Below are 15,331 nucleotides of genomic sequence, written 5' to 3'. Positions count from 1 at the left end.
ATGCATACCACTTAAGTTGAAATCACAACAAAAATCAATAAAGTCACTAACCTCGGAGGAGCATACTCAGAGCGCTCACAAAAAGTGCCGCTTTTAATAGTCGACTTGACATTTTTACTTTGGAGATATAATTAACAGCAATATCACTAAGTACCTGAAATCTGCACCCTCTGCAACAAACATGTCACATTAGGGCAGGGGTTCCCAACCTGTGGTACGCGAAGGTTTTTCAGGTGGTACGCCAGTAGCTTCCGTTTTTTTCACAAAAACTGGGTGCGCCCGGAAATGACTTTCGATGCGCTGTTAGCAAATTTACACCGCGCATCGACCAATTGGTAGACAGTAAACAAACACAAAAATCTCGTTAAATTTGGTTGTGGTGCTTTAGTGTTTAGTAGGCCAATATTATTATTCTCAATTAAATATATGTCGAGCCAATTAGTTGTTCTGCAGGAAGTGGTACGCGTGGCAGTAGAGAGCGTCCATTTGGTATGAGATCGTAAAAAGGTTGGGAACCCCTGCATTAGGGTATAGCGGCACTCCGGTTGGAAACCTGAAACTTCTCAATATTGCCTCACATTTATTTATCAAGCGCCTACTTGCAAAGCGACGCCAATGACGACACAGTTACAGCTCAAATACAAGAGGAAGCAATCAAACTGGTGAATTGACGTTCGGTCGAACATGCCAGAGACTTTCCCAGCACAAGCAAACATTTTGGTCATTTACAACGCCACCGACACACCATTTGATTCAGGTAAAAATATTAAAAATCGGTATAATTGTAACCGAAATTAGTTAGGTGAACCCGGATTTGGCCTAGGATTTTAGGGAAAGGCGAGGTGGTTAACTTTCACTGAACAGAGTAAGCTTACCCAACCCTATCCACTATTATAGCGGATCACCGCCTTTAACTTAATAGATTTCTCCTGCACTGACGGCTGACTGCTAAAGACAAAGGTGTAATGTTCACACTGAACAACTAATGTAAGTTTAATACAAATAATAAATATAAAACTGAAAGGACGTTGGCTATCTCCAAAGTTTCAATAAGTTACAACACAACACCGCCATGTTTTGCAGCTACAATGCGAACGCTCTAAACACCATAAGGCCCAGGCAAGAACTACCTTAAATATAGCACGAAACATGGCAGCACAAAACTCACATGACCTCTCCGGACAATTACAGATGTGCAGGCGCGACTCGTCGATGTCAAAATCATTGGTGCGTGACAGTAGTTAATAAATATGGCAAACTAGCGGTACGTTTTAAAGGTGCCATAATAAAAAATAAGGTGAAATCCAAATTATTAAACAATTACAGTTAAATATAAACATATGTGTTTCCACTGGTCAAAACATTTAATGAATAAAAATGTTAAAATAGATAAGACCAACGAAATCTAAACCGTTAAAATACCAGACTAATAGAGCAACGAAACTCATGGATTTTCTTTGAAACATAAATATGTAAAATGTGTATTTGTTTGTGAAGGTTTGATTCAAAAGATTATACATGTTTGTCGTAGGTTGGTTTGTATCCGAAACTAAATGTAACGTTGGAAACAATCAATACACTAGGTGGAGGCATTAAGTTAAAAATAAAATCGTATTCAGTCACCATAAGAAACAATCCCAACTTGCAAACCAAATCCACCACAAATAAGCTTGTTAAGCATATTTCCTCTCGACATCCAAAAACTTGTTTAATACTTAACCAGTAAATGTTTTGACCATAAAACTTTATTCTGGCTGTGACTGCCATTTCTAAACTTCCATTCTAGTTTTACTTAGTGGTTCCTATGAATCATGCAAATGTAGCAACTATTAAAAAAACAGCAATTTGCTTATAATGTTACAAACTTCGTAGTAGTTCCTCTCACAATTTAATTAAGAGATACATGCTACTCTAAAATGGCTAATTGAAACGTGAAAAGCAAAAATGTGACTTTGGTGGCCATATAACCAATACGCACACAGTATCAATTGCATCCGATTATATTGTTTTTCAGTCATAGAAACATAAACACTTCGACAAGGTATTTTTTCAGACAACAATAGTAAATATAAGCAGTAAATATTCCATGTACTGTAATGACTAGCTTTGAACCCTCTAGTTTGAAATCTAAGTTTAGTTGTTGTTTGGGGGAAAATTTTAAGAGTTTTTATGTGGTCAGAAACAGTACAATGTTATCTGTGAAAAGTTATTGCGAAATGTTATCTACAGACCAGTTTGTTTAGATTTTGGATTTTGGGCAATTATGCCCCATACGAGGTAACCGGCTGCAAAAATTACAGCAGCCAGAAGAACAAACATCCCAAGTTGGAAGATGTTATAAGCTGCTTCATTAGCTTCATTAGCTTCATTTCTGTCTCCTAGAGTGTCTGCAGAAAAAGAAGGTTTAACTTAGATAAACATATGTGCATGGAAAGCATTTGTTACGGGAACTAGAGCTTAACACTTCATGCAGACTAAAAATAATACTATTCTTATATATACATCGAACGAGACCAAGAAACTTAATGCCGAATCAAGCTGATTATCAATGCATTTCAGTGCGACCAGAAGTCGTAGATTAAACATTCAGTTGATGGTGGGATTCGAACCCATCGCATACCATTATTCAGTACTAAGTATTTCGTTTTTAAAGTAACTTTTTTGTTTTCTGGTCAACTCAAGGCCGAGAATGTTTCCTACATAAAACTTCAAAAAAGCGATGCATAAGTTAGCCAAGTTGGCCGAGTGGTTTAGTACAACCGACTTGTGTTCAATAGTTTGTGAGTTCTAATGACTGTTAGTTAACGCATTTAGGCGTTGCCGGCCCATCGAGGATGAAATTAAAACAAACAAACAAATTCACTGTCATAGAAACAGGAGAAATATTTAATAATTGAGGCCTAATATAGCTGTAGTAAATATGTCCCCAATGGTTTTACTTGATAAATACAACAATTTGATAACTTGAAACATAGGCAACTGCAGTAATTTGTCCTGAACTAAGTTAATATGTAGAAGAGTTTAATTATTGTGTTGGTACCTTGCATAAGCAAATACTTGGTAGTTTGTAAGAAGTGCACTGGCCCTGCAGAAACTCGATGGCTGCGTCCTTTGTTGTCAAAAGATCGTCTTTTTTTCCCACCACACATCTGCAAATCAGTATAATATTTATAATTTTTTTTGATGTATATAAGTATTATTAAGGATAAATGAAGCAGCTAAATGTAATCTGAAAAAACTCAAACATCTTGTTTTTTCTATGTTAATTTCAATTAAAGCAAACTTATTGACAAATAAGTAAATCAAATATAATCCACTTTACTTGCAATGATGTAAGCAGCTGGACGAAGTACTTTTTATGAGCATAACACAACAAACAAACTCAACTCACCTGTCCAGGACATTGTCCAGTTGAGTTTTGACAGATGGTCACGTCGCAGTGGATGTAGATAAATTGTTCTGCGTCGGTAAAGTTTGTCCACACAAAGCTCATCAGCTTGAACGTCGCAAAGTTGGATTTGTAATTCCGCATTAACATCTTTGCATCGGCTGCCTCGCCTCCACTGGGTGGCGCAATGCATCTAATAATATTCACATCAATGTAAGCAAGTTGAAATAGGGCAGGAACTTGGCCGAACGGTCTGGCGCGCCTGACCCATATACAGACATAAAAAACCTGATCGGGATTCGTCCCCGGGAGAGTCCTGGGTTCGAACCCCGTGAAAAAAAAAAGTTGAAATAGAATGCACCGTTCGAAAAGCAAGAGCATGTCAAACACAACTACTGCTTACCCGCTTGCTACAACAAGGTAGTTCGGCAAACCACTGGCGTTTTCAACTCGTGTCGCCCAACATTCTTCAAGCTGTGCACAAACAGTGTACCAAATTCATATGAACAGTATATTATATATTGTTTGGATGTTCAATATTAAATCACGGAATAAGGTTTGTTTTAGATAGGTTTCAAAATTTTTATTTAAAGGAAGGCTTAAAGATGGAGTTATGTTTAAAATACAAAACCAAGTTACACACCAGAGTACGGACCGGACATTTTGGGTCGATTCAGATGTTATTTTTTACCAATTGGGTTAATTCGGACCTGACTTCACATTGTATGACCGTAACCATTGTAATTACATATTCTGTACTTTTGCAGGCTTTGATGTATATGTCTGTCAGACAAACTTTTGGGCCTTAACCGGCTTATTCAAAACGATTCGGGTTCGGGCTTGAATTTCGGGTGAGCTCTCAACTATGTTGCATACAAAGCAAAACAATGACTTAAGTAACATATTTCTGTTCAACTAAAAAACACAAGTGTATCATGTGAGTTTGTTATCCATTTTGCTTCAATAAGTTTGTTTTACTTTTTTACCTGGACAATGAAGTCATCGTTGCTTGGAGAAATTTCTTCAAGTTTAACTTCAGCAAAAATGTTTTTGGGCACAGTGACTTCCCCGGGCAAGCTTTCGTTGAAATGTTCGTTTGTAAAAAGATTTAGAGCGACGTCAAAGTTTCCTGTATTCTCGGCCGAAATTTCAACGGATCTGCACATTGTTATTTCGAAGAAAATTAAACATATTTCTATAGGGATTTAGAACTATAGTTTCATTTTCTTGTTTTTATTGGTTACTTTTCATAATGTTTGGCTAGTACTAGTGATGATAAAACTAACATTGCACAATGAAATAATTACCAACTGATGTCGTGTGCCAAGTAACATATGGCATGTGCCTTTGTTGTCGCCTTACCCAGCTTGAGGTTGGACGTTGGATGACGTGAGAAGTTGATCGGCTTCAAATAGACAAGTCACATTGAGCTTGTTTTGCACGTCGCGTTGGATCACGGCAGTAGACGGAGCTAGGAATCTCCAGATCAGGAACGACACTGACACCATATCGTTCTCATTCTGTTATTACAAAAAATGTACGTAATCATTCTCAGTACAAACGCAAAAAAGTTTACAAAACCAAACAATGTTAATCCTTTAGTTTATTGGCGCGTTAAATTCAAATACCATTCATCTTTGCTAACTATGTTTTTTCATTGTTTAAATAAGTAACCGATGATTTGCCTGAGCGTTGTTAATCAGTTTATGCAGCGTCAATATATAAAATAATCGTATGTTACCTTGTAGGCACCTTCACACTGACCAATGTCAAACACAAACACCGGGTCTGCCCCCGTGACCTTGCAGTTGTCATTAAGTAGAGAAAGGGGAGTTTCCCTGTCCAATGCGATGTAGAGTGTGTCACCGAGTTCATAGTCTAATGTGGTCTGTTCATCAGCTGTTACCCTGCGAATAGCAACTATAGCGGTGACAGTATACTTGATACGTTTGCGTTTTGCTCAATGCGTAACGTAACTGGTTTTTGAACTATTTGGTTGGAAACTTTGAATCCAATTCTTCCTTCTTTATACCTTTATACCTTTAAAGCTTATATTTTATTTGTACAATCGAAGTTTTTGTGCGATGTCTAAAAACACTATGCCAAAAATCAAATATCTAAAGTAACCCAATCATTACTAATCTCTTAAGGTTTATTAATGTTACATCAATCAAAAAGAAAAAAAAGAAGAACTTACGGGATGGTCAAACTTTCAGTCTGGCACACGCTCATTGATTGTTCCGTTCCTGCAAAAAACATTACATTACTTTTAGTTAGGTTACCCCTTTTGAACTAAATAACAGGCACCTTGCTGCATTGGATAGATAAAGTTTTTGAACCAAATAACAAGATTGATTAAATTATCTGCATTTCCGCATTGCATAGATAAAATTTTGCTTCAGCCCATTTCACTAAACTTGCGTTTCAAAACTATTTTTGTAGTTTTCTACAAGAAGAACCTAATGGGTTTTGTTTTCCCTTTTTCACAACCTAAAAAATTACAGCTCGATGCCACTGAATTGACAAAATGGCAAATAATGAACATGATATGGTGCAAATCAATTTAATATAATCTCATTTACTTTACGGGTAATTCGGAAAGTTTAATTTTTTCCATCAGTATCAACCTTTGAAAATGTACCTAAAACATTCATTGTCCGATTTGTTTTTTGTCTTTTGCTTTCTAAAACCAAATAGCACTAACCTGAGGGAAGGTTGACCGTCGCATTAAATCCCTGCTGAGTACCGGAAACGTCGCTGATAAAGATAAGAGTAAGATTTGTCGCAGTAACTGTGTGATTCAATCCTCCACCATAATGTCCAGTCAATCTTTCTACATTTCCTTGGTCGTCTTTAAACTGAAAATAATTTCGCTCCATTGATCTAGTGGAAAAACTCTGGTTTAAATCGGGGGTGCATAAGGCGCGGGAGAAAAAAGGGAAGTGATGACGCCGCAAAAACATGTCTGGGGTTGGTCAATGGAATAAAACTGCTTTTCACAGAAATTTGGGTGTAATAACCGCTCTGACTGGGTTTCGAGTGCCTGGAGAGTTTGTTAGCGGCTAAGTAACCATTGGGAACAAATACTAAATAAACAACAGTCAGGACGTGATTGCACTCAAAATAATCTCTATCTACGAGTGAAAGAATAACAATTTTTTTCTAGATTTTTAGGCAACGGTAAAATGGATTTCTTTGAGTGGTTTAGTTAGATAATCAAAACAAAAATGCTGTTGGTAAAATGGCGATCTGTGATGTGAGAGTCAATAGGAAATTGGAGCGTTATATTTGTCGAACCAGGGCCAACATCCGCTTGCGTCTTATCCATGAAACGAACAAACTTTCACAGTATTTTCCTGTAAAAAAGCACCAGGAACATATCGAGAGAACTAACGTTGTTTACCGGTTGGTTTGCAACTGCGGCGCTTCATATATTGGGGAAACGCGACCAAATCTGTCTGTAGGACTCTAAGAACATCGCATGGACCAAAATTCAGAAGTGTGTCGGCACATTTTTTCGAATCCCACACATAAAGTTAATTTTGCCGAGCCAAGACCGTGTAAAACTGTTGTTTCTCGAATCGCTTTCTATTCAAAAAGCATGACTCCGAGCTCAACATCGACACAGTTTCCATGCCCTTGCGTCTGTTCAACACCTGACCTATTTCTTCGGTTCTTATCTTTTTTCTACGTCACCGTTCTAAACGCCAGTTCCCTGTTATCGCCTGTAACGTCACTTCACACACCTGGCATTTACCTTTTTTTCTTAGTGCTTTATATACCGCGTTCTACAGCTTGATTGACAACCTCCACTGATGATGACAACAGAGATTATTAAAACGTCTGAACGATGTATTCTATATACGCTTCAGGGCTGATCCCAGTTATGAATTTATGTTCATCTTAACTGATACTGGTCAATCTGGCGATCCCCTACTACGAAGCTGACATGTGCAGCATACGAGGCAGGCAACGGTGCTTGTGATTCGACTTTCGGCGGATTCTCCACTGGGCCTGTTTAGCTCAGTTGGTAGAGCGCGAGTCCCGGAAAGACTCCTGTCGTGGGTTCGAATCCCACCGCAGGCTAGATTTTTCTAGCCTACGCCTTGCCATATGGTGGTGAATGCTTGGTGACCGGCTGATTCGGTATAGCGCCTTCAATGGGCCTGGCGTACTGTGATATTTATATATGAGTGTGCCTCGATCGCTGGTCTGCATAGACGCTTCAGGGCTGATCCCAGTTATGAATTTATGTTCATCTTACCTGATACTGGTCAATCTGGCGATCCCCTACTACGAAGCTGACATGTGCAGCATACGAGGCAGGCAACGGTGCTTGTGATTCGACTTTCGGCGGATTCTCCACTGGGCCTGTTTAGCTCAGTTGGTAGAGCGCGAGTCCCGGAAAGACTCCTGTCGTGGGTTCGAATCCCACCGCAGGCTAGATTTTTCTAGCCTACGCCTTGCCATATGGTGGTGAATGCTTGGTGACCGGCTGATTCGGTATAGCGCCTTCAATGGGCCTGGCGTACTGTGATTTATACATGAGTGTGCCGTGATGGCTGGTCTGCATAGACGCTTCAGGGCTGATCCCAGTTATGAATTGATGTTCATCTTAGTTGTGATTTAAATAAAAGTTTTGTTTGGAGCCAGGCGTTTCAAAATAGGTTCGGCTTTTGTGTCAATAAAACATGTTTGAAAAAAAATCCAAACTCGGAACAAACTGAGGCTTGATTAAAACCTGGTTCGGTCCGTTTTGGTTCTGCAATGTAATTTAAAAAGAAATAACCACTCACTTACGTATAAAAGGTCAAAGTTATTTTCGATGGTAAAAGTGGAGAATTGAAACACCAAGGACGTGCTGCTTTCCATGCGAAATCTCCAAACACAACCAGACGTAGCTGGGTAGTTACTCGGAAAGTTTGGAGACTGTAAGTTATAAACCGGGCCGGTAGCATCTTCTCCGCACAAAGTAGCTAAAATACATAGAAAACAGTAATGTAAAACTCCATAGGAGCTTTCGTGCTGATGCACAATAAGCGTAAGTTGTTTGATAGTTCAACTGCACACATTACAGCCGATAAAAACAACTGTGAATCCTGAACAGTTACTTAGTTACTTAACCACATGTATTTAAACTGTTACTCAAAAAACATGAGACTTGTTTGGCCTGGCTGCGCAAACCTCTACCCTTAATGTTCACCCGTTTCACTGATGAGACTTAACAGAATGAAAGTCTTTGCCTGTATTAACCTTAAAATAACACACAATAAACATATTCTCTTGACTCCAAATTCATAAACTTAAGAGGATGGCCAAGTTCACGAAGTGACTTTTCAGAATTGCACAAAATGAAACCTTTTTGGAAAACGTGTTAAATTTGACTTACCAGCGTGCAATACGATTTTTACTGTTCCCGTTGTGAGGTTTGTGACACAAGCTATATAAACAGTAGAGCTTTCAATAAAAACCGGAAAAGATAAACCTCCACCTTCCAACGTTCCAGCCAATGTACCTTCCTCGTTGGGTCCCTCGTAAATCTAGGTTAAACACAATGAGGCTAAAGGTTAAAATTTACACATTCATGACAATTTGTTTCGTTAAGACTTCTTACCGAGCTTGAACGAACTATTGTGTAAAACACGTCAGTTTAAACCAAGTCAAACAAATAAGACAGAAATGTGGCCGAGTAAAAAGTCAAGGCTAATTTCAGCCTGTTTTGTTCAAAACCAAATTTCGAACGTTTTCCGAAAACCACTTTGTTTCAATTAAAACTCCAAATCAAGTCTACGACAATTTTTTTTTCAAGCAGGCAATATGAAACAAGCCAGAAATCGAGTTAAAGTATTTAAAAAGAAGTGATTTTGGTTCGTTACTTTAATCGTCTAGTTGAGATAAATGTGTTATATGCGCACGTGTGTCATACAAACTGTTTTTTTTTCTGGTTAAAACATCGAAAAAATAATAATCAACGGCTTGCAATAAGATGTAGAAAGATCGAAAGTGTGCAAACTGTCCGCCCTACAGTTTAAAAAGAAATGCACCAACAGCATTTTGTGTACCGAAGTTAAAGGTTATACTCATAAGACTTTACCTTACAAAAGTTGTCTGCAGCTAGCTCTCCACTTCCAAAATAAGTAATCATTCTTGTGGCCCCCAGTGAGTGGATGACACGTCGAGTATATGTGGTACATTGAGGTAAAATGTTCACTCCTAGCGAACTTGTAGTTATTTCCGCTTCGTGACACTGACCGTCCGACACTGAACATGAGATTTACCATTAGAAATAAACTTACACATTGTTCAATGGTTTTATTTGATAAATTGCAATATTTAGTTTGTAAATTTATATGCCGCGAGTACAATTTTTTTTGAATGGCTATGTTTTATTGCTATAGTTGCCAAAACTTACTTACCTCGATGCAATAAAGTCATTAGGCCCACGAAAAGAGCAAACTTTACCAGCAAAATTGACATTTTGGACGTTTTGTTTGACAAAACACAACTGTTTGATACATCAACTATACCTGCTAATATACAATACATATAAATCATTAAACATACTAAGTTACTACTACCAATATAACCTACAACTATATATATTTGCACATATACTACGTACGCATATTTTTGCTTTTCTATATTTAAACATGTTTTATTTGAACTTGTTTAGTCAAGTGTGGCAACAACTTTGCCTAAATCATTTTAGCAATACAAGTCTTATAATGCTACCTCTCAGCTGCAACTCTTCGTATGCGCCAATTTCCTTTTCGACATTATAACACACTGTGGTCTAATAAACAGTCGTACACACCGCAAGCCCCGCAACACAACGCAGGTGATTCAAACCGGATCAATACAGTTGCGACGCTTACCCTGTATCGATGCCGCTACATCTAACTGGGTTAAAACGCGTATTACGTTGTTCACGTGAGTCGTCGTTCTTTTTTCAAACTCCGCGGAAGCAAGCTGCACACAGTGCCCATTGTTTTAATCCACAAGTCCCGTCATTGCAGCTGCTGTTTTTTTGTAACGCCACTCCAGTTTGTTGGGAGTAACAGTCTGATATAAAGTGTACCATTTAAGATTTTAACCATCTATATGTACTGAAACTCATAGTAAAAGTCTAATAATAGTAAGCTTTACAGAACACGTTTTCGTGTTTACAGCAGTTTGCACGATTTTTAATTTTATTTGGCAAGACAGCATTTTTTCCCTGGTCATTATACAAAAAAACTCACAAGTCCTTTGGCGCCCAAGTTTAAAATTGAAATGAGCAAGATCAAAGCCCCACCCCTTACCTAACACGGTTGGTTAGCTTGCAGGGCTCCCCACGACTGGGCACCCCCTCTTTTACTTACACCTTTAAATCGTTTGCTATACAAGGGTGTATACGAGGGTAGAGCTACTAATAAACTTGCAACAGATAAAGTTTCTTAAGTTTCGATAGATGGCGTAAAGAGCACAATTATTTAACTACAGATCGTCTGGGATAGAGTTAGGGGCTAAATTTAACACGAGAACTAAGTTTGTAGGTTAAAATTATTTTCATTATAAAACCTCACCTCAACTGTAATCGCATAAACCGTCAGCGTTTTCATACAATCTTCCTTGACAATTTACAAATGCTCTTTGTGCCATCTATCGGTATTTAGCAAACTTTGTCCAATACCAGTTCTTACAGTTGAATCAATCGGTCAGTGACTGAATTGCTGAGTCAAGTGTTGCAAAAGCTTTGTTTAAATCGTTTCAGCTATACCAGTATCATAATGCTACATCTCAGCTAAAATGCTTTGTATGCTTCATGTTTCCTCATATACCCCGAACACACTGCGGCCTACTTAGAGATTGCCAGCGCAAACCATCACAAACCTCGTAACACAATGCAGGTGATTCAAACCGGATCAATACACTTGCGGCGCCTATGCGATAGCGATGCCGCTCTATGCAACTGGGTTTGACGCGTAATACATAACTCATGTGGTTCGACTATATTATGGAACCTGTGTTTAATTATTTCGTTACTTTCTAACCGTTTTAGTTTTATTACTGAAATTGAAATATGAAATTTGTGCTTCAATCGTACAAATTCATTCGGTAATAAAAACATACTTTTTACACATTTGCTGTTATTCTTTACATAAACTGCCTTCAATTTGATTTCCAACCACATGCAAAACTTAGTACTTCTCAATTACATAGTTACCACCCACAACAAAAAATGTTGATGTCAATTATAAAGTTAGGTCGATTTATTGAAATTCGAGCCAGAAATCTACGCGAAAAGCACGTTCCGCTTTTCAACCTAGGTTTATAGCATGTATGCACTAATAGTTTGTAAACCAGGGTGGGATCTTTTAATCATTACAATGTTAACTGCTACATTGCAACTGGGTTAAGTGGCTTGGTTTACCCAGAAATCAATCCCTAAACTGTTTAATGTATGTGAAACCTTGTGAAATATATTTGTAAAACTTATTTATGCATTATATTAATGGATCTACAGTTATTAGATTGATTCTGTTTCTCTCTGTTATACCGCTTGGTAAGCAGCCAAAGGAGCAACGTACAGTGCTGCACAATACATGCAGAACTGTAGCGTGTCGACTGCTGATTAGAATTGTGATACATCTTCTGACAATGTAGAACCCTACAGAATAAGGCGGTGATTACATGTTGCAAGACATATACCACGCTTTGATGCACATAAGCAAATACGCTAGTGAGGTCGCTACAATCTTCTATTAGTACTGATATATAAGTTCGATCAAGTGACTGAACGTCGCCATTAAAACAAAATTAGCATTTAACCTTTAAAACGTGTTTCAATTTTAGCTCAGCCTGCCATTGACCTATAGTTCCCGATTCCTTGCCTCCAATCCCATGCACATTGTCTTTGTTGCTTGTCACATGCCATTCGTAGGATGTGGGTTGTTAATCTGCCCAATAAAAAAACATCAAATAGAATCGTACTTATGTTTGTATACAAAAACTCATGACCGCGAAAACATTTAATGCGGTCATTAGAAAGGTTTTTCTGCAACCAGCGAATTATTTTTGCTAGTTACGTGTTTTACTAGAAATAAGTCCAACGTTTTTATAACATGATGGAAATGGCTTATCCGAGAATTGGTAATTGCGATGGTTGGGTCATACTTTTCAACAGTTAAGTCAGTGTGTGTCAGCTTCACACAATTACAAAGCACAGCTGGTACTTTCATTATGCTGCACCATAACTATGCAATGCTTTCGTTGTCATGTATTACTGCAACAAATGTTTCTATAGATGCAGCTCACTTTTAATAGTACTGCCACGAATTTTCTGGCCTTCAAAGAAGTCTTAGTTTGAACCACAAATGAAATGTATTATGTGAAACTTGTGCACAAGCTTTGATATGGAAAACGTAACGTTATTGCAGCAATGAAAACAATGTTTTGCCAAAACAACGAAACAAAGTTTTCGTTTCAACTATTAAATTACTTCGCGTACACACCCACGGTATGAGGTTGTTTGGAGGCGTTGAAGTATTAAATGTCGTAGTCCAATTGTTATTTTAAGCGCTGTGCCCCAATTCAGTTCTTGTGCCTATACTGTATGAAGCGATTTGTGTTAGAGCTTTAAGGCCCGTTTACACTGAGCGTAGCGTAGCGAAGCGAAGTTGGGCGAAGTTGAGCGAACCTTTCGCTACAATGGGTTTCAATGGGACTGTTTACACTGAGCGCAGCCTTCGCCCGAATTCGGGCGAATTCGCCGAGGTTCGTGAGCGTAGCGAAAAAGTTGGGCGAAGTTGAGCGAAGTTGGGCGAAGGTTCCCGTTCAGTCGTAAATTTTTGCCAATAAAATTTTAAAATGAACAAAGGTTTTGCTTGAATTTGACGAAAGATAGTTGGGTGACATTAAATAAATATTTCTATGTGACTGAGATTTTGTTTGACAAGGTCAAGGGGTCAAGTTGGGCAAAAATTTGGTAATTGTTTGCCGGTATGTGGTTGTTGAGAGATTGTTCATTCAAGTGTTTTTGCTCAGCAGCTAGCAAAATAGAGAAAGATGAATTTTGAACTAGTCGATGAAATTCTTGTTAAAGAAATAAAAAAATACAGGTGTTTGTACGACCTATCGTTTCATGGGTATCGTGACAAATTTGCGAAAGAAAATGCCTGGAGAGCAATCGGGCAAAGTTTAAACATGGAAGGTACAGTTTAGTGTGATGTAAAAGCAGACAGACAGATAGATTTAGAATACTAAAAACTTATATTCCTTGGAATACTAAATACCGAAAACATGTGCATGTTATAGACTATATGTCATGTGCAACTTAAATTAATAATTATGTATCAGTTGCCAAGACAAAATTTCCCCTTATTATGTATAGGCCAGGTAATAAAATACTGATAAGGATGTGATTGTATGTGTGTATAATGTAGTATACTTTACTGTTATTCAGGAAAACTTGTATTAATTTTTAAGCAGTGCATATCCTTGATTCCTGTATGGTCTGTGGGGATCTTCCATGTCTTGGCTGTTTGGATTCCCAAATTTTACTGTCATTCAGGAAAACTTGTTTTAATTTTATGCAGTACATATCCTTGATTCCTGTATGGCCTGTGGGGATTTTCTATTTCTTGGCTGTTTGGATTCCCAAATTTTCTGTCATTCAGGAAAACTTGTTTTAATTTTATGCAGTACATATCCTTGATTCCTGTATGGCCTGTGGGGATTTTCCATGTCTTGGCTGTTTGGATTCCCATATTTGGCTGTATTGTATGGTAACATATTCATAGCATTTAAGTATAGCTATAGTAAATATAGCTATGGCATGCCTTTAAACTTTAATACATAGGCACTAACTTGAATTTCAATCAGGTGATGAAATGAAAAAAAGGTGGAAGTCCCTGCGGGACAAGTTTACCAGGGAGAAAAAAAAATCTCTGAAAAAGTCTGGCTCAGAAGCCCAAACTGCATCGCAGTGGTCATTGTACCCTGTGATGCAGTTTTTAGAAAAACAAATGGAGCCCAGGGGGTGAGAGTATATGTCTAGATCTCACTTAGCTATATATAACTGAACTTCTCATGCACCCAAAGACAGTGCACACTGTTACAAATTATATTAAAAGATTTATAATTGCACGATTAATTGTGGATATATTTCTCAACCCTCCTTGCTGGTGCTTTTATTTGTTTAGTACATCATCAAACTACAGCGTTGTATTGGAGGAGAACTCGCTCTGTGAGAGTGATGTTTCTGGTGTGGAATCGGTTTGTTTCCCAGAAACCGTTTCTACACCAGAAACACATTCAACACCAGAACCAACAAAGCCTACCAGTCAACACCACAACCAAGGAAAGTCGAAAAAAAGGAAACCGGACATGGATCTGGCATTGTTACATGCCTTACAAAAAACAACAGGTAATAGTAGTCAATAATTTTACCCACAGTTTCATTTTTGTATGCGTTCTGTTTAGAACTCAAAATTAGAAGTAAGTTTTAATGTGTACATGCTAACACAGTTTAGACCTGTAATTTCTGAAACCAGACCTTTTATGTAGTGTTTTTGTTTTGTTTTTCAGAGGAGACACAAGACCCTGAAGAGCTGTTTTTTCTTGGAGTGGCTGGTGAAACGAAGCACTGGCCTACTGTAGTGAAATGCGAGTTCAAATTAAAAATTAGAACTCTGATGTTGGACATTGAAAAAAAATTGGAGTCTGAAAAGTGAAATTTTCACTACAGTAGGGCAGTGCTTTGTTTCACAACATATTTTAGTTTTCGATTTTATTTTTTATTGTTGTTTTAAATAAACATGAAGTTAATCTAAGATGGCATTGGTTCGTGTTTTCACACTGTAACAGGAAAGACCACGTGAAGGTTGCCATCAACTTTCCCACAAACAGACATATAGACATACAGTTACAGGACAAACATGGCTCTAAAAAGAGCCGTTTACA

General features: G+C 37.9%; 2 protein-coding genes across 2 annotated transcripts; one reads left to right on the top strand and one right to left on the bottom strand.

Moving 5' to 3' along the window:
- Positions 1-1,984: 1,984 nt before the first annotated feature.
- On the bottom strand, positions 1,985-9,932 carry LOC145218924 (scavenger receptor cysteine-rich domain-containing protein DMBT1-like). Its single transcript, XM_080086331.1, has 13 exons — positions 9,805-9,932; positions 9,483-9,649; positions 8,778-8,928; positions 8,189-8,364; positions 6,093-6,246; positions 5,586-5,634; positions 5,130-5,295; positions 4,751-4,908; positions 4,375-4,546; positions 3,792-3,862; positions 3,392-3,581; positions 3,041-3,149; positions 1,985-2,387 (listed from the first exon to the last, which is right to left on the bottom strand). The coding sequence occupies exons 1-13, from the start codon at positions 9,863-9,865 to the stop codon at positions 2,224-2,226; spliced, it is 1,788 nt and encodes a 595-aa protein (XP_079942457.1). The 5' UTR covers positions 9,866-9,932; the 3' UTR covers positions 1,985-2,223.
- A 3,077-nt stretch (positions 9,933-13,009) lies between these two features.
- Positions 13,010-15,192, top strand: LOC145220150 (uncharacterized). Its single transcript, XM_080087434.1, has 3 exons — positions 13,010-14,408; positions 14,572-14,795; positions 14,957-15,192. The coding sequence occupies exons 1-3, from the start codon at positions 14,260-14,262 to the stop codon at positions 15,100-15,102; spliced, it is 519 nt and encodes a 172-aa protein (XP_079943560.1). The 5' UTR covers positions 13,010-14,259; the 3' UTR covers positions 15,103-15,192.
- Positions 15,193-15,331: the final 139 nt, after the last annotated feature.

Source organism: Phallusia mammillata, chromosome 3 (assembly GCF_965637545.1).
Source record: "Phallusia mammillata chromosome 3, kaPhaMamm4.hap1.1, whole genome shotgun sequence".
NCBI lineage: Eukaryota > Metazoa > Chordata > Ascidiacea > Phlebobranchia > Ascidiidae > Phallusia > Phallusia mammillata.
The sequence above is the reverse complement of the archived record's forward strand: the minus strand, read 5'-3'. Positions and strand labels throughout refer to the sequence as shown.